At 40.6% G+C, this 19198-nt stretch overlaps 4 protein-coding genes across 4 annotated transcripts; 2 read left to right on the forward strand and 2 right to left on the reverse strand. All coding sequences in view use genetic code 12, as the record gives it.

Annotated features, from left to right (window-relative positions):
• Nucleotides 1-709: 709 nt before the first annotated feature.
• On the reverse strand, nt 710-3823 carry RJT20DRAFT_30525 (uncharacterized protein). Its single transcript, XM_064919627.1, has one exon. The coding sequence runs from the start codon at nt 3408-3410 to the stop codon at nt 864-866; it is 2547 nt and encodes an 848-aa protein (XP_064776350.1). The 5' UTR covers nt 3411-3823; the 3' UTR covers nt 710-863.
• Nucleotides 3824-8130: 4307 nt separating this feature from the next.
• Nucleotides 8131-9083, forward strand: RJT20DRAFT_30530 (protein FMP52-1, mitochondrial). The gene has a single exon (XM_064919628.1). It carries the CDS (start codon nt 8275-8277, stop codon nt 8953-8955), a length of 681 nt encoding a protein of 226 aa, XP_064776351.1. The 5' UTR covers nt 8131-8274; the 3' UTR covers nt 8956-9083.
• A 127-nt stretch (nt 9084-9210) lies between these two features.
• Nucleotides 9211-10344, reverse strand: RJT20DRAFT_133725 (uncharacterized protein; the record flags this gene model as incomplete). Its single annotated transcript, XM_064918243.1, has 1 exon — nt 9211-10344. One exon carries the CDS (start codon nt 10342-10344, stop codon nt 9211-9213), a length of 1134 nt encoding a protein of 377 aa, XP_064776352.1.
• A 6586-nt stretch (nt 10345-16930) lies between these two features.
• Nucleotides 16931-18650, forward strand: SUN41 (putative glucosidase). Its single transcript, XM_064919630.1, has one exon. It carries the CDS (start codon nt 17309-17311, stop codon nt 18545-18547), a length of 1239 nt encoding a protein of 412 aa, XP_064776353.1. The 5' UTR covers nt 16931-17308; the 3' UTR covers nt 18548-18650.
• The last annotated feature ends 548 nt before the right edge of the window (nt 18651-19198 follow it).

Below are 19198 nucleotides of genomic sequence, written 5' to 3' on the forward strand. Positions count from 1 at the left end.
TGCACATATATTTTTGTATTTATGGCATGGATAAGAACTACACTTAAGGGCTCGGTGTGAGTTGATTATACACTTCTAATGGTATATAGCTAAAGTAACAATAAAACAAGGTAGTTACTGTATGATTTAGTAACTATGTACAAGTCACCATATCTCCAATCGTAGACATTATAATGTCCCCCTTCGGATCGCTGTAATTTACTTCGCTATTGCCGCACGTATACTCCTTATTTTCCAATAACGATGGCCGCGAAAAACACTGTGCATGAGTTGATTCTTCTTCCCTTCATAGAAGTTTTATTTGCTCATAAATTCCGCTTCTTCACCTTCGATATCTCGATTGGCTCTTGGCGGTTCATAGTCCATTGGGTAAAGTTTGTGCATATTCATCGAATGCCTGAAGTCAACCGCAAGGAAGTAATAGCCGGATCGGGCTTTGGCTGTGAAGATTCGCCATGGAACACTCAGTCTCTAGTTCTGACAATTGACAAGTTCATCCAATCGACAGAAAACCGAGGTACTCGTGGAAGCCCTGTCGGGACTAGTCAATATTGAGATTCAAAAACGCTAAGGTTGTGCTTTCCTCTAAAAAAATCAAACAACTTCGACAGTTGAAGCAACTTGCTACTTATAATTTCTTCTATCTATTCACTTCCTATTACTCTTTGGATATTCCCATAAGTAATTTACTTTACACCAAAGAAAGCTTAGGTCACATAGTGTGAAAATCTGTCAGAAAGATCATATTTTGCATACCCATTAGAATGATACGTATATTATTACATCTGTGAGCTACTTGTCACCATCAGAAATCAGTGTAATGTTCTATTTCATTAAAAAATTCTACACCTCTATTAGTTTGTTCACTCCTTGGTCCTCTTTTCTACACAGGGGCACCGAGTATCCAGATTATTAGACAATACATGGTCTTCCAACCAATCGTTCGCTTTGAACCTTGCTCCACAAGCTATACAACTTCCTTGCATCGGTAGCTTGTCCGTTAATGTATTTGCGGTCTTACCCTTCGGATCATCAAATTTGAAATGCATGTGTAAAAGATGCTTCTTGTAGTCGTAGGGACGATTGAAGTACTGGGTCTTGTGATTACACATGAACTTTGGATACACGCACTGGAAACGGCCAACTTCATTGTGGATTCTCATATGTCTTGTCAAGTCTCTACTGATATACTTGTCACATATGGTACAAACTGCACCCTTGGGTGCTCTCTTCTTCTTCGATTTCACAGTCGAAGAAGACAATATGACTCCTGCTTCCCCAGAATTGGATCCAGTTGAATTAGCACTACTCATACTATTATTGGAGCTGCTTCTTTCTATACTGGGCCTTGGTATTGCGAGATGTTTATCGTACTCACCGTCTTGTTCTAATGAAGTGAACTCTTGACTGTGGGTAGAACCGCCACTGAAGTCAACGGACGATGGTCGAGGCTCACTGTCTCCATCTGTATAGAGAGGAGCAGGAACTAGAAGTGACGAGGCATTGTCATCTACTTCTAGCTTTGCAAATTGAGCTGGTTTGAATAGATTTTGTGAATTTTCTAATGCATCATCACGGGGATTTACATCGAAGTTGAACCCTCCAAGATCGACATGAAGTTCTCCGGTGCTATTTCCTGTTCCAATAGCAGACTCGCTTAGCCCTGACACGTCGTTGAATCCGTTGTTTAAATTCTGGTTCGCATTACTTTTAGGAGTTGTGTCGACATCACTGAAAAAGGATGTAGTGCCTTCAATCTCCTGCTGCTTGGACTCTGTGATATACTCTTCAAACTCCTTATTAAAATTATTGTAAGAATTCTCTCTGTAGTTGATATGGGGTGATACATAGTGGTTTATAAGACTGCTTGCACCACTGGTACCATTCAAATGGCCTGCATTTGCGAGATGGTCCCCAAGTTCGAAATAACCATTTACATTCGCACCTGGCGGTTTCATTGATGGCGTCACGTTCGAGTGTGTTGGGGTAAATCTATGGCCAGGATCGTCATAGAACCCTAAATCTTGTTCAAGAATACTTAAATCTGGATTAGGGGTCACTCTTTCATCATCTTGGAAGAGAGGGATGTTATTGACGCTTACCAATCTCGTTCCAGCACGATCAACGTTGTTGGAGCGGTTCCAACTATAGGCCACAGAGTCTGAATGGGACAGTGATATGGTGTTGGAGTTCTTGTGGACATTCAGACCATTGGAATGATTGCTGAGGTTATCGAGTTTTAAGAAAAAGCCGGGGTTTTTGCTCTTTCTGGGGCGCCCTCTTGGTTTGGGAGCCATTTTCGTCTTTTTGGATATTTCAATGCCCTCCAGTTTAACAAAATGGGACGGCTTTGGTGATATATTCGAGAAGTCTAGTTGATTTCCAGAATCCAAATTTGGATTTGTTGTTGGTCCCATAGTCACTTGGGTATACTGCTCATTGCTATATGGGCTATTGAGTGTATGCTGTGAGTTATTCGTATTAGAATTGTCGCTACTCGCAAAGAACAGGAGTTGTTCATTGAGGCCAAAAAAGTTATCCAAGTTATCTATCGGTATATCGTTCTGAGCTCCATTGGCGTTGCTAGGAGTATTTCCAGCAGAATTGGTATTACCTTGCGTCCTCTGCATGTTTTGTTGGTAGTGTTTGTGAATATTCTGGAAGCTGCTCTGTTGTTGTAAGTTTGGTGAATGATGTTGATGGTGGAAGTGCTGTTGCGGTTGCTTTTGCTGCTGCTGTTGTTGTTGTTGTTGCTGCTGCTGCTGCTGCTGTTGTTGTTGTTGTTGTTGTTGTTGTTGTTGTTGTTGTTGTTGTAAATGACGCCTATCATTGCCACTAACTGGAAACGAACTTTGTCGTATGGGCTTCGGTTTCGGAGGGTACTTCATGTTTGCATGTGGTACTGTCAACAGAGAATTACCTCCAAAGCTCAATTTTCGTTTCTGGTGGCTTTCAATCTTGTTTGCATTTGCGTTGTCTAAGCCGTTACCTGATAAGCCCAAAGGAGATTGCTGAAATTGGGGAATTCCACCGAAATTGTTTTGCTGAGGTATCAAGTCGTCTGTGGGAACCAGATAGAGGTGATCTATGCGAGATTCAGGAACCAGAATACTGCTTACTTGCGAGAAATAATCGAACTCGTCGATATTGGGGCGCAAGGACAATCCAGGGTTGGAAGCTGAAGGATCCATCTGTTGAAGAGCGGGATATGAGTTATTCTGGAGTGTGTTGTTGACAATTACCGATCGTGTACTATCATTTTGTGTTTGCTCCGAGTAAAGATATGGCGCTGGTGAGTTATTCTTGGCCACCGTATTGTTGTAATGGGAGAAGTAGGGCTGTTGACTATGATGGGCCGGATCCGCGCCGGGAGCGGGCTGATGGTTATTGCCGGATGCTCCGCCGCTCATAGTGGCATCCGTACTGTATTAGGGATGTTTGGGGGAAGGTTTTGACACGAATGATCGCCTTTTTGCTAGTTGCTATTCATCAACAATTGTGACTTGACTGACCTCTGGCAGTTAACTTTTTGATAATCAAAAAATGGCTGTAAGAAATTCAGGTGTGAGTGCGGTAGGAGAGAGACTGTGTATAGTGAAGTTGGAGTGTGTGTAGTGTTGCTAGAGTGTGTGTAACGGCGACAGGACTTAGTGTGACATGAGCAGGAGTGTACTGAAGGATGTCTGTGGAGTGTTTTGTATGTGAGTGTAGAGTTATTATGTGTGCGGTGTCTATATGTATGTGCATAGGTTGGAGAGGTTGCACCGGTTGTACAGGTTGTACAGGTTGTATAGAAGTACAGGTTTTATAGGAGTCCGTGCTGTATAGTGTGGAGTGTGGAGTGTAGAGAGTGTAGAGAGTGTAGAGTCTACTGCGAATGTCTATGAGATGTACGCTGGAGTACCTAGTACCTAGTACCTACTGCCTATGGGAGATTCTTAGATGGGACTCTAGAAATAGAATTGTCCAGAAGAGTTGTCCAGAAGAATTGACACAACTGTCCACGGCAGGATCTCTCTCTCTCTCTCTCTCTGTAACCATTCTTTTCTTATTGGATGTACGGGTGCCACACAGGGAGAAAGTTGTCATCTGTATAGTTTCCTGCAGGAGGCAGCTGGGAGAACCTCGAAGCTGCAATGATTTGACTGTGCTTTTACAGTTTTTCTCTCGATAGATAAGGACGTGTGTACAGTTGCGCCGCGGAGGGGTTAAGCGAGAGTCTAGTGGTGTGATAGAGTTTGGGTAAGAATCAAATTGGGTATTGGATGCGGTGGGGGCCTTATTGTTTTTTCTGTGAGTAGTGTATTTCAGAGTGCGATTTCGAGAGATCCGTGAGTGTTGCTGTGGAGAGTCTCATAGAACGTATAAGCGAACAGTGCGTTAGGGTTTAGAGGTTGCTGCTGGTCGGAGTTATGCGGCGGATAGTGGAGCTTTGACTGGAGTCTAGTGTTTCGGCGGAAAGTGAAAAATGCTGCTATGAGAAATACTGTCAGAGATGATGCCATAAGAGAAATTATGTGAGAGGGCCAGGCCTTCTTGCTGCTGGTAACTATAATGTTCACTCACGTGAAACCCATCAATATATGCTATGTTTGTGAATGTAAGGTTGTTGATGTCATTCAAGTGTTGGTGACTGTCGCCATTGGAATGTATGAAGTGAAAAATGACTCGGTGAGAACTATCACAAGTCTTGCACATGTGGTAGTTCGCTAACACTACTATGAGAATGCTTGCTATGAATATCCATTGTTCCCAGAAGAAAATGCACCGTGTAAGAGCCGTAAAATAACCCATGCTTGAAGAATGCTTGCTTGGAAATGTTTATTTTTCTATTGAAAACTTGTTGTAGGAGTTATCGAAAATAGCCAATAGAGCCAAAACAAGATCGTCAGAGATAAAAATCAACCAAAAAATTCTTCTTCAACCACGAACTTTTAGCAACGTAGATTTCTATAGCCTCCGTGAAATGATGGTATTTTCGTTTCTTGTCGCTATATTTTTAAGCTTTAACTCTCAAACTTTGCTCTTTATATTTGAAGAACAATCGGAGAATCGACCAAAGGTCTGATATTTTCAACCATGAAAGAATAGTCATTAAACATCTCTCTAAAGTTCCATCTCTAGAATAGTATGGGATAAGGTGAATCGACGAAGATTAATTTGCGATCAAGAGGAACAGAAAAGTTCATGGAATCTTTCGAAACCTCTTAGCCCAAAGTCTTGCAACAGAATGTTGTAACCGTTACCTGTTAGATAAGACACCTTTTGATTCCATTGAGTAACAAGTACCTTTAGACAATCCTAGGAATTGTAATTTTGCCAGCCGATGTAGCACATTTCTCTTTGTAGAACTTCTTTGGGACCAGAATAGCATATTTTGAGATCCCATTAATATAAGTCCAACAATAGAAGTTGATATTCCCTTCTAACAATTATCAGGGGCCCTGCAAATGTCCGTTCCCAATGATCTCTTGAGGCTTTTGGAAAAACTCAGACCGTATTCCAATTAGAATGAAGTGACTTCTAGTAGTAATTAAGCGCTGGTCCTTACAGCTATAATCTATCACTCAGGTCCACTCAGTATGTATATGCTTTTGTTTGTTTTTACCCAATTTTACCAGTCGAAGTAGTTGGAATTGGCTTCTCCATCTCTTGGTAAGAATAACTGACATCCCGGGTGTTTTCCCAAGTGCTTCATCTTGTCAGCTCCATAGGACACCACTGATGTAGTCGTTCTATCAGTGTTAAAGCTATTCTTATCATTTGTGTACAGCGGAAATCAATTTCCACGATACATAATGTCATTCTGATATCGTATCTCTGTTGCACCCTGCAGCCATAGTTCCTTTGATACATAATATCTAGTTGCTACATACAAAGCGCTTCAGTTCGTACTGGTACATCATCATTCAGATTGTTGAAGTACTATAAGATTTTGTTAAGTACAATAAGCTATTCTACATGGCCGGAACTTGCTCCGCCAGAACATGGAACTGGGTTCCGTTCCTCCCCTTGAAGGTTTCATACGCGGAAGCGCCTGAGGTCTGGGCTAGCCACAAGGGACATCGGATTTATTCATACTAATTACATTTGCATAACTTCTCGCGTCCAAGGGTTCCACAGCAAGCAGCCCTCAAGCGAGACGTCAGTCTGCCTACGTCAACAATTTCCTAGAATGGTCAAGTCGTCGCTCCTAACATGGCATCACGTTGGAGCATTTGCTTGTGAGATTTGCAATTGAAGCACTTAATGGAGGAGACTCTGACATTAGCCTTACATGCTTTCCATATCCGGTACTAGCATGTCGTTCTAGAAGATAGACGTCTGCTTCTGACGCAAGGAGTGTACGGCACCTCTACATAATTTCGATGCGAGGCATTGCATCACCTTGAAGCCAGTTTAGATATGTTCCTACTAAAAATAATTAAAAAAAGGTCGTCGGCGGGCAGTAGCATGTACTTAATAGTTAATTAGGTTTCCCCTGGAAAAAAATGTCTGACAACCAGATATATGTTGTTGGGTGAAAATGAGGCTAGCTTAATACTGAGGTTTTGAGTGTACCAAGAAGGAAATGGGTCTCTGGGTACATGTTGCAGCCGCCATAATATCGGTAAGTGATCGTCGCCCTCGTAGAATCGAGACTAATTCCCCGAATGGAAGCATTCCATCTCGTTGCACTGCTGGTCGATTTTTTTTTGTAACCACGATCTCTGAAACGCACATAGGTAGATCATGGATTGAGGATGATCGGTGCTAATAGTGTTTCAGTGTTTCTTCTGCTGGTTCAGATGTTTGGGGAGATCATGTATGACATTCTACGATTCCAGTAGGGACGGACTAATGAAGAGATGGACTTCTTTCTTAGGTATTGTTACTCTGGAGAAGCGTACCTCAAACCAGGCAAAATGTGCGTTTTATCCTAATGTTTTGCATCACCATAAAAATGGGGAATTCTTTTGCATTGCCAATATTGTAGGCGATCGTATATTTCAAAAATATTATAGCTATATTTACTCTGCAGTTGTAACATTGGGGTTTGGGGATAAGCTTTCACTAGCGGTCGACGGGGCCCTAACAATGCTTGGAGCTCTATTATGCAACCTGTCGTTAGCGCTTTCCTTTTCCAAAGACTTTGATATCAGAAACAGTTGAATTTTCAGCCCCTCAGCTGATACTTTGGAAGCATCGCTTTCAGATGTTTTTCATGCTTACTTACTGATATTTTTTGTGACTTTGTTCTTTGAATATACTGCGAGTCTGAAATGACTCCTAGTCCAACCATTGGTGCTAATATACCTTATTTCGTTAATCTTTTGTTAACTTAATCTTGTGTAATGAAGCTCCTCAATTTTGTAGGTTGCACTAATAGGCTCCAACTAATAAGTCCGTACAACCGTATGAAGAGCAAATTCCTTCTTAGAGAAGCAATGTCTATTTCATTGCTAGCCACCATCTTCTTCGCGATTTCCTAAGATGGAATCTTCGCTGTTGTACCTGAGGACCAAAACTACAGTGCATCACCACGAAAGAGGCAGCAAGTAGGTGTTCACCTCAACCAGCTGGCTTCCATGAAATATTCCATACGTAATATTATAAGTAATTTCTTTCTTTTTGACTTCGTTCGTATATAGCTGCATTCTATTGAATAATAACTCTCAGGAAAGGAGTACAGCATCTCTCAAGAAAAGACAAAAGTTCGGACTAAATGGAGAGGGCTTACAGGTATATAAAATCATCACATGCACCTTTTCCATCTAATTTGTTTTTCAGTTGGTTCTGGATCGTTTCTACGTATTGCTCTTTTCAAACGCTTTGGGAGAAGAGGACCCCTTAATCTGGTAATTTCAACTAGGGCGGATGAGATCTCCAAGATTACTAAGAAATCCAGCTTTTGGCACAGCAAAAGTTCAGATTTAGGTTTACGAAGGGAAGATAAGGCTCTAGAAACCCAGGGTGAACCCCTTGGAACCACCAATCTAGCCTAGGCTTCAATGTGATGAATGGACATGGCTACTATCACCAACCTGTAAATACATATACGAATCTCAAGCAAGCAACTACATGTTAGTAACGGAGGAAGCTTCCGGCATACGGTGTTCACGCACTCTCGGTCACAGATTGTTCCCCTGAAAAGGTTCAAACACTGTGGATGAGATGGGGGATTCAGGATCCACCTGAAGTGGAACCATTGTTCAATTTCTAGTGGCAAAGATATTGTAGGATTCACTGTTAGTTATCTGTGTAGTTAGCTGTATAGTTAGTAATATTGTTGAAATGAGTGCTTTTATTCTTGGATCGACCGGTTTGGTGGGGCTTCAGATCCTCAAGTATGCAGACAAATCAACTGTGTATGAAAAGATCACCACTGTGAGTCGTCGTATTCCCAGTGTTGCAAGCAGCAAAATCAACTCAATCGAGGAAGCAGACTCTGAGAAATGGTTCGATATTATTGAAAAGGAAGCAAAGGATGCAAAGACCTTCTATTCCGCCTTTGGTACTACAAGGGCAAATGCGGGTTCTGCTGAAAACTTCCGTAAAATCGATTATGGTATCAATTACGAAGCGGCTAAGGCTGCCAAAAGAGCCGGTGTCGAGACATTTGTCTTGATATCTACAGTGGGAGCTAATGCAAAATCCTGGTTATTGTATCTTCAAGTCAAAGGTCAATTGGAAAACGACATCATTGACTTGAAGTTTCCACGTACCATAATCTTGAGACCTGGTCCGCTCTTGGGTGCAAGGGAAAAACCTAAAGGGTTGCTCAACGATATCATGGTTGGGGTTATGAAATACACCCATGGTAACTTCTTGTCCTTTATTAGTAACCCTATTTACGGAGAGGAAGTCGCCCAAATTGCTGTTATATTAGCCCTGGAAGGCTTTACAAAGGGTCCTGAACCACTTGTCAAAATAGTTGAGGCAAGTGAGTTAACTAAATTGTATGGCCAATTGTAACTTTTTCTATGTGATAGCTTTTATTTAATGAATCCAAGTTCCTTGAATTTGTATATTATAGTTTTGACGTCTTGCTTTGTATTAATAATTACAAAGGCTAAATAAAATACAGAAGAACCGTAAAACCAGAGGCAAACGAAATATGCCTGTGTCAGCTCAGTGAGTGATATCTACATTCTCCGCGACTAATCGAACTCCAAAATCAACCTAACTCATAAAGTTATCATATTTATGACAAGAAGAATACATTTATTCCTAGTCTACACAAGGGCATTTCTTGGATGGATCTTCCGTGAGAATATGTTCGTCTAGCCAGTCTTTACCAATAAACCTCAAGCCACATGGACAAGTACCCCAGTGGTTCAACTTGTCACTCAAATTGTGCAAACGTTTGATTGCCAAATTTTCGAACTTGAAATGTCTGTTGAGTAAATGCTTTTTGAAATCGTATGGTCTATTAAATTTGCCCAGCTTATGGCGACATTGGCTCTTTGGAAATTTACAAGTAAATCTTGACTCGCTTTGATGTGTCCTCATATGCCTTGACATGTCTCTAGTTATTCTCTTTCCACATACACTGCAGACCTTATGATCAACGAACTGACTTTCCACTAAAGGTACTACTATATTGGAGTTTGAGTTTACTAGGGTGGTCATATCTGGGTACTGGTTGACATCTATGTTAAGAGGTATTTGTATGCCTGCGCCTTGCATACCCCCTTGTGGGGGGTGAGGCTGCGCTTGGTAGTTGGAATAATGAGGTTCTGGTTGGTGTTGGTAGATTGGTACTGGGTAGGTACTAGCACGATTCTTATTCTCTTCATTGTACTCCACGAGTGGGTATGCACTTTTTAACTCAGGCAAAGAATGACTCTTCAATTGGTATTTTTGCTCTTCAGGAATAGGTTGAGGTGGTTGGAAGCCAGTTGGATGGGGCAACAGTGAAGTACTTTGCACCAAGCTGGTTCCTATTTGTTGTAATTGTTGAATCTGGTTGTGTTGCTGTGGTTGTAAATGTGGGTCTTGGGGTAATGTGTGGGGTGTTGATTGCAGTTGAGATCTCTGTTGTGACTGCAATACGGCCAAGTTGAAGGGAATGTTGGCTGGGGAAAAACTACCAATTGAACTGACCTCGTTAGGATTCAACATGTAACTGTAAGATTCCTTATAGTCATAATCATTTGTAGTAGTAGCGGTTGACGAGTTGTTTTGACCAGCAGTCAGCTCACCATCCGACTGGTATTGATATGCTTGAGCTTGGTTGTGACTCTGATGGGCCGTTGCAGTTGATGAGGCATATAACGGTTTTTTCATCACTTGCGTATCAGCTTCGGGTTGGTAGGAAGAGTTGATGGTGGACGCAGGTGGGTGATAGTTAAGTAATTCCATTTGAACGGTAGCAAATGTTAAAAGCTGACGAGATTGCTTACGATTTCTTGAAAAGTAAGTCGCTGAATACCAAAGGAAGTTCCAAAGGTGGCTAGAAGTGAAGGTTGTATTAAGGCAAAAGATATGAATGCAATTTCAGTATTGAAGTGTAATCTAATAGAAGAAAGTAAATGTTTCAATCTCAATTTTTGGTACATAAATATGTTCAAAGGTTTGGATTACCTATATATATATAATTTCAAATCAAATCCAAACAGGCTGTCTGACAACTACTAAGTGCACACTGTTCAAAAACGCCTATATCTGGACCAGTTCCAAGATGAATGGGAAGAGTATATGAGGTTAATTAACGGACTAATCTAAGGCGTAGAAGTATGGGAAGTTAGATATTTGTATTCAAAAAAAAACCCAAAAGAAAGAACACAAATTATATAATCTATAAAGGGTCAGATTTAAACTTTTAAAATCCTGTTCTATACAACCGCTCTATTGAAAAAAAAAATGTCTGTAAAGCCGAAAAATAAATTTATTATTTAGGGTCCAAAAAATAAATAGCTGCGCTTTAAGGAAAACCTAGCAGGTTAATACCTAAAGAAGAAGTGCGCTTGAAGCAATTTCGGAGGAGGAGTGAATTCGCAAAGGGCGATAATTTATTATCCCCTGGTCACTCACATGTTCACTGCCTAGTAATATTGGGCAATTTTCCTACGCAGATTAAGTTCTCGTTGGCAGAGAAATAGCCGACTTTAAGACAGCCAACGAACAATTTTCATCATTGCAAGTTTACTACATGGGCCCCCATTTTGATTTTTGTCCGTAACTTTAAAGATGCCTATCATATTCAATGTAATATTGTTGTATCCATTTCATGCGTCACCTGATAAAAGTTGAAACTAGACAAAACTCGGAAACCCTACAGGGAAGAAAATAAATTAAAACTGCCTAAACACCAATTGACAAGTCCTCCAGACTCAAAATGGAGAGACTAGCGAATCAAAAGGGAAGTTGAACTTCATGGTACTGAAATGAAAATCACGAAAAATTAAAATTCCAACTTGAATCATAAACAATCCTACTTCTCTGTCGGTTTCAAAATAAGTCCATAATGTTCGTTCATTGCCCTTTTAGAATTAAAACTGGTAGTGTAAGATTATTATCTCATACTGTGCAAAGAGGCACTACAGAAAGGAACAACCTACTGGCTTGATAAAAAAAAAACTGAATTGGAACCACATAAAAAATATATGCAGTTAGAAAAAATATATGAATTTAGAGTTAGAGCACGATATGCATAAAAGTTACGAGCCCCGGCATATACATATGTATGGAATTCATTATTCTTTCTTGGCAATTTTCTTCGATTAATTCTAGAAGCATATGGCGAACTAGCAATGGTTTATTTTCTGGATTTTGTTAAGGGTTTTCGTTCCCGTGTTTATTTTATAGCTATGTGAGAAATACAGAATACACGAAGTATACCAAAGTAGCTAGGTCCGGATCTGTCATAGGGGTGTCTGACAGAACAGTAATTATACAACTAAGTCAATAATTACAACTCTATCTCATTGAAGGAATTTCCTTTCGGTCGTAAATTATTGTGCTATTGTAAGATCTCACCCATATTTTTGTTTAATACCTCTGCAGATGCTCATGATACTAGTGCAATAATGCAAACTGGACTATTTCGGAAGATCAAAGGGACCACAACATGGGTCTAGATGGTTATGAGGTTAAGGAACAATTAAAGTAGTAGATGTCACCATGGAGCATCTCCTTGCCTCGGGTTCTAGGAACCATTTGAAGTATTCTGTACCAGTCAACTAAGGAAAATTTGTTCTCAAACCTTATTACAATTTGCAACAGTAAAATTGATGTCAAGCAGATTGCGCATTTAGACTGTAGATTAACATTCCGAAAAGTACATTTCCAAGACTAAAAATTTCATGTTAACAAAAGGAAGTATTGCCAATCGTAAATGTAAAACAGACCTCAGTAATCTCTGAGCAAAGGTAAGTAAGCTCGACAATGTTCTACTTGAACTTACAGTACATTACACCCTTGCCTATAGAAACAAGAGGATGCTGCGCAGCAGATTGAACTGCACTAGGCGGCAATCAAGATTTTTACTCGTCTCTATAGTGATAAGGAAATGACGGTTTCCGCATTCGTGTCTCTGTTAATGCATATTCATTTATTCAGCGAACGAGAGCCATCGGAAATGTGTTTGACTAAGAGAAATCACAAAATAATAAATAGAAATTGGGGGAAATAGATACCATCAATAGTTTCATTAAGGAGAAAATTTCAAAAGTGCGTGAGATAATGCTGTTCGGATCCAACTATTTCATTGTGGATATCGATCTTATGTACCTACCTCTTCAAGTAGGAGACGGCTATGTCTAATGCATAAGCGTCAGGGTCAATTTAGGAAAATGATCTAGCTTGTAAAATTGGTCTAAGGAAAAGTTTTAGTGACGTGGATATGCGGTTAACAAGGAAGAAATAATCCGGACTACCGGGACTGATATGTCGGGCATTAAGAGCATAGAGATAGTTCTTTGTAGTAAGGTGGCTGTGCTATGGATAGGTTACATTTGTTGCTGCTCGCATCTCCCACTCGCAATGAGAAGAAGCAAAATTGTACTCGTACTTGAAGGCACATGTTGACGGATATGTCCCAAACGTCTCTCTGAGCTCACACATCTATTCTATTCATTATTCTTTGCAGATGGATTGGCAACATTAGTCTAAGGAATTAATAGAATCAAATTGTCCATCATATGATTCTGTCCCATCTATTCATGCAATGGACGAAAAATGGTTTCAAAGAAAGTGAGAGATGAGATGACACTGGAAAGTTCCCAACGAATAACAAGCAGGGCAGGACTAAGTTTTCCCCAGAACAAAGGTGAAGTTTGAAGTCAATTGTTCTTTTACATCACATATGGTTAGCTGTCTATGTCAGCACGTCAATGCTCGCTTATTGTTCAATTATAAGTCTGAGCTTAAACGAAGACTTCGTAATATCTCGAGCCCAGTTCTCATCCATTGTGAACCGGTCCTTTCTCATTGGTTATGCGCAGCAACAAAAAGTTTAATAAGGTAATATATGCATAAAGTGGAAAAAATAACGACAAAAAATATGTATGTTGATATTGTGGTATATGCACACTCTTATTTACGTAGCCGAGTTCTATTGATTTGCCATCTCGGGAAAATAAATCCTGTGATTTATTTAGATATGCACGAATAAATCCGTGATCGACCCCATGGGAATAAAGTGATAGGGTATCACTATCATATGGAATTATCTTTGAAAGGAGTCCTAGAAAAATTATGATAAATAAAGTTTTGCTATGAGAAAATGATAAGTTGATGCAATGCAAGTTTCAATATTCGTGGGTGACATCACTCGCGCTCAAGGAGTTGCTTTTCTAGGATATACTAATGGACCTTTTGGATTACGACAAGTAGCAACTTCGTGATGTCCACGATTCACCTAGTTTCGATACTTGAAGCGTGCCTTTGCCCGCAAGATAAAATGAGCATCTGGTGGTTGTGGACATGTGCCAAAGCACCAAATAATCATGTGAGGGAACAAATGCTAGAGCTTTTAGTGTTATCCCTGTCTAGAATTGATATAATTCCAATTACTGTGCGTTAAGATACGTCCTCTCCCTGGTGGATAACTTTATCCGCATCTATCCTCCTCTAAGGTCAGTGAAGTCCTACTAATTATCTTTTTTTCTCCTAATGTGTTTATGAGGCTAGCACAAACCTTGCACAGTATTTAGATTGGATAGTCCAAAGAGGTACCACCCAATCGACACTATCTAAGAATTGGTAAAGGGGCGAGATGAAAATCGAATTAGTTCACTAGTTACTCGCCTCTCTAACATTACGTAGAGTAAGTGATAATGATTGTAAGGATACGTTAAGAGGGAATTGCTATTCTTTGTTGATTTGCGAAAGATAGAGACAGGGGTATAAAACTTAAAATCGGTTACAAAGACATCAAACAATTAAGCGCGAAACTAACTTTTGAACTGACACAACACGTTTCAGCCCTTGAACACTAGTATTATACCCAGTTCAAAATCGGAATAGGCACATCCATTCTTGGAGCACTGAGATTGCAAGATTCAATCTGTGTTCATTTGATTTCAAATAAGGGAACACAGTGATGGTCAAATAATATTAAAATACATTTGCACGTGAAAGGGTATTCCCAACATCGTGAAATTTCATGCACGCTTTCTAGTGGTGCAGGTACATTCATATATACTGTTATCCCAGGGAGAAAGTACTTAGCCCCTCTTTTACAACAGCAGGTAAGGGCAATTCAAGTTGTTCAATCCTTCAATATAAGGCGTCACACGAGAGGCATGGTTCGCTATCAAATTGGATAGATGACGATTTTATCATCCATTTGCAGTATATCGAACTTAACAAAGACTTCAATGTCTATTGATTGGCGTTTTAGACATGAAACATCTGAATTTACGAATTATTGATGAGTAGGAGAGATTTGGGGATAAGGGCCTTTTAGTATAGCTTTATGGAGGACAAAATATTTGAACTATTTCACCGTCTGCATAAGATTTGCACATCACAAATGCAAGCTGAAGTAATAGGATTGGGACATTTTGAGACATATCTTGAGACTCGATCGATGAATCGAGGGATCGACAAAAATATTAGGAATTATTATTTTTACTGGTATAGGCATTTCTTATTTAATAAATATTTGTATTATTACTACATTGGCTTCGGGTTTATCTAGTAATGAACTTAGGCCAAGAAAATGGGGGTACCATAGCATTAACTGAGACCGTAATGAGTTCGAATGGTGTACTTTATCCTAGACCAGCATTTCTCCAATTTGAAATAGACTAATTCAGCTGCTGCCGCCTCGGCTCCACATATTCTTGTTGGGATCCTGGGGATGACTTGTTGAATATCGACTGTTGGCACTATCAATGATTCCACTACTACTTTTCCTACTTACCATAGTGCATACCCTTCTAAGCGATAAGTAGGCTATCGCCACAACCTCTCCATATCTATCTCACAAAAAAAGGTTTGATACAAGACAAGCCCAACCGAGAACTGCAGTATGCGAGCGAACAATTGACAATGACAGATTTTAAAAGGGTCTGAACCGTAAATGATTTAGGGTTTAGGAGCGTCACAGTTACTGAACAGAATATACCCACGGCATAGTCTAGGCACTACTTGTGGTGTAACATAAATTGCCTATTCCATGCGGTCCGTGATCGGCCAGATGGCTATAGCCACAGGACAAGGCATTGACAAATGCAACTTGCAACCTCCAAATGTAAAAATGCGACTATTATAAAAATCCTAAACAAAACTATCCGTTTTCTGCAGTACTTTGGTCACGTGTGCACGTGATTAGTCGCCGTCAAACCCCAATTCAGTGTCGTGTTTTCCCTTTATGTTATTTTGTCGCAATTCTAAGCTTGGGCCCTTGGGTCGAGGTCTTTGTCGTGCAACCACCGTACCCCCGGAACTTTTTTCGTCAGTGCATTCGACAAGTAAACGGTGCTGGTTCCAAGTTTATATCGGCTGTCGAAACGGCTTCAGGTAAACAGAGGGAGGTATATAGGGGAGGCTGATCCACATGAATTTTTTGCTAAAAAAATTTGAATAGTTTCTTGATAGCCAGCTCGCCCAATTATATAAAACTATAGTTGTATCCTTTAGGAATTGTCTACTACGTAGCCGTATTGCTTAAGAAACATTGAAGCCAACACACTTAGTCACTCCTTTAAATCCAAGTTTGTTGTCCCTCAAGAGGTATGTATTTTGAATTTCCGTGTAATTCCAAAGAATGAGAGAATGAGAGAAAGCGTAGGGAAGAGTCCTCAGAACCATCAGAATGCCCAGAGATAGCCTATGTTTCACCCTGTGTTATTTTTCATGTATCCATCTGTTGCCAATTGAGAGTTTCCTCGTGTAGTATTGTACTGTTCTTTCACTTGCTAGTAGTTAATGTCTTCAATATGTTACAATAACGTTCCAAAAACCTGGCAGAAAATAATCCCGAAAATAATCTAAGGAGAGAAACGCACCGGCCGAAATCGTAATCTGCAATCTGCCAATACAGACACCGCGAATATCCTAAATGACACCACTTCAACCAACAACATGACAGGTTACTACAGAAAATTGCATGGCCCAGCATAACCCCATATTCCTAGGCCATAAATTCCAGCGATCAGCAACGAATCATATCGTATAATCCATTTCAGTTATCAGCCTTCTTCCCCCGTATCAATTGGCCAGCTTTATTTACATCCAGCCATAAAAAATCAGCAAATTCCAAACCATCTCTTACATCCTTGAATAATATGCATTCGGTCGTCTCCTTTTGGCTTTTGTGTCACATATTCCTCGCCCAGTGTCTGTTCATTCAAGGCTTGTCTGCTGGTCGAAATTCCCCATTAGGCAATTGCCCTGCCGTGTTACCCCCGGAATACGCACTAATCATGCCGACACAAAAACACGCTGCAAAACTTTTTCGCAGTTAAAACATTCTTTGTTATGGTCTCACTCAACATGGCCATTGTAAGCCTATTTGCTTGGGAGAAGGTAACTGTTGACTGTTAAGCTCGTCTTGTGGGAATTCCAGGTCCACACGCCTGATTTGGTGGCTTGCACATTGGCATTTGCTATGTGTTGCCGGGGCAAGCCCATCAGGGAGGCTCGTTTTTATTATGGTTATGACATGAAGGCTATACAGGCAAGGACTAAGTTTCGTCTCTCTTCCTGGTGATCATCGTGGGAGGGCTCTGATAATAATAGCAATACTGTTATTATATATGAATTTTTCTCACCACTTTCTTTCGGTTGTCATTTTCAATTCTTTACTAACTGTCTGACCTTTAGCCACTCCTTTAACGACACTCATTTCGTAGTATAGTCATCTCCAATTGAAGAAATGAAGTTTACCAGTGCTGCCGTCTTGGCTTACGCTGCCTTTGTTCTTGCAGCTCCAGCAGCAGCTGCTAATGACGACAAGGACTGCACTACCACTGCTTTCCATGGTCACCACAAGCACAAGCGTGAAGTCGTCTACGATTATGCTTACGTCACTGTCACCGTTGACATCAAGGGTAACCCAATCCAAACTGTAGAGAAGATAAGTTTGTCGCCAGAGTCTGCTGCTCCAGCCACCACTCAAGCTACTACCGAAGCTCAAACTACCAAGTCCCCAACCACCGAGGCTGAAACCACCGTTGAAGCCGAGACCACAGCTAAACCACAAACTACCCAAGCTCAAACCACCCAACAAGCTGAAACTTCCCAAGCCCAAACTCAAGCACCATCCACTCCACAATCATCTGGAGGTAATGGTGGTATTTCGGGTGATTTGGCTGCTTTCCAAAACCCTACCGAGCAATTTCAAGATGGTGTCTTATCTTGTTCTTCTTTCCCATCCGGACAAGGTGTGGTTGCCTTGGACCACTTAGGATTTGGTGGATGGTCCGGTATTGAGAACGCTGATGGTTCCACCGGAGGTAACTGTAAGGAAGGTTCCTACTGTTCTTATGCCTGTCAATCTGGTATGTCTAAGACCCAGTGGCCACAAAGTCAACCAGCCAACGGTGTCTCTATCGGTGGTTTACTCTGTAAGGGAGGTAAGTTATACAAGTCTAACTCCAGATCAAACTACTTGTGTGAATGGGGTGTCAACAAGGCTAATGTCGTCAACCAATTGTCTCAAAGCGTTGCCATCTGTAGAACTGATTACCCAGGTACTGAGAACATGGTCATCCCAACTGTTGTTGGTGGTGGTTCTTCTTCTCCAATCACTGTTGTTGACCAAAGCTCTTACTACACCTGGAGAGGAGGTTCTACCTCTGCTCAATACTATGTTAACAACGCTGGTGTTGACTGGACCGATGGTTGTGTGTGGGGTACTCCAGGCTCTGGTATCGGTAACTGGGCTCCATTGAACTTTGGTGCTGGTTACGCCAACGGTATCGCTTACTTGTCTCTTATTCCAAACCCTAACAACAGAAGTCCATTGAACTTCAAGGTCAAGATCGAAGCTGCTAACGGCGGTGCTGTTAGTGGACAATGTACTTACGACAACGGAAAGTACAACGGTAATGGAAATGATGGTTGTACCGTCGGTGTCACTGCTGGTTCTGCCAACTTTGTGTTATACAACTAATCATGTATACCACCATCAATACCTCACAATTATTCTACATTTAGATAACTTTTTCTGTTCCCTTGATATCCCATTTGTGATTGAAAGGAAAAAGCCGATTCTTTTCCCCTTGTTTGCTTCATTGTATATTGTATATTATAATTATTGTTGTTTAAGTTAGACGAGTGTAGAGTAGGTGTGAAGTTGATGTATAGAGACAATAATCATGAAGAGAGTGAATTTTTGGGATTCAATGCTGCTTGCAAGCCAACTTTCTATCGGGCTTTGTTATCCAGAGATATTAGTACGTTTCGTATCATTGGTATTTGACAGCATGCCACGAATCCTTTATTATTCGTATACATTAGTAGTCGTTTCCGTATAGTTATTATTAGTTAGCCTTCATTAAGCGGACTCCAATATCAGTTTACTCCCGATTCTTACCCGAAGAGGATCATACAAGCCACACCGTCACTACGGGATCGGGCTCCACAGTCCCTAAATGATTAGACTTTTTTAGTTCGTATCCTCGAAATGCATGCAAAAAAAGTGTTGCAGCAATTGCCTATTTCGTTATACTTCCTCTTACAACTACTATAATAATGGATTTAACTTATGATATATAATGACACATGCAAGAACTATAAAATACAAACTAGAACCGAAATTAAA

This window comes from Scheffersomyces xylosifermentans, assembly GCF_036884685.1.
Source record: "Scheffersomyces xylosifermentans strain CBS 12540 chromosome Unknown RJT20scaffold_2, whole genome shotgun sequence".
Classification (NCBI taxonomy): Eukaryota; Fungi; Ascomycota; class Pichiomycetes; order Serinales; family Debaryomycetaceae; genus Scheffersomyces; species Scheffersomyces xylosifermentans.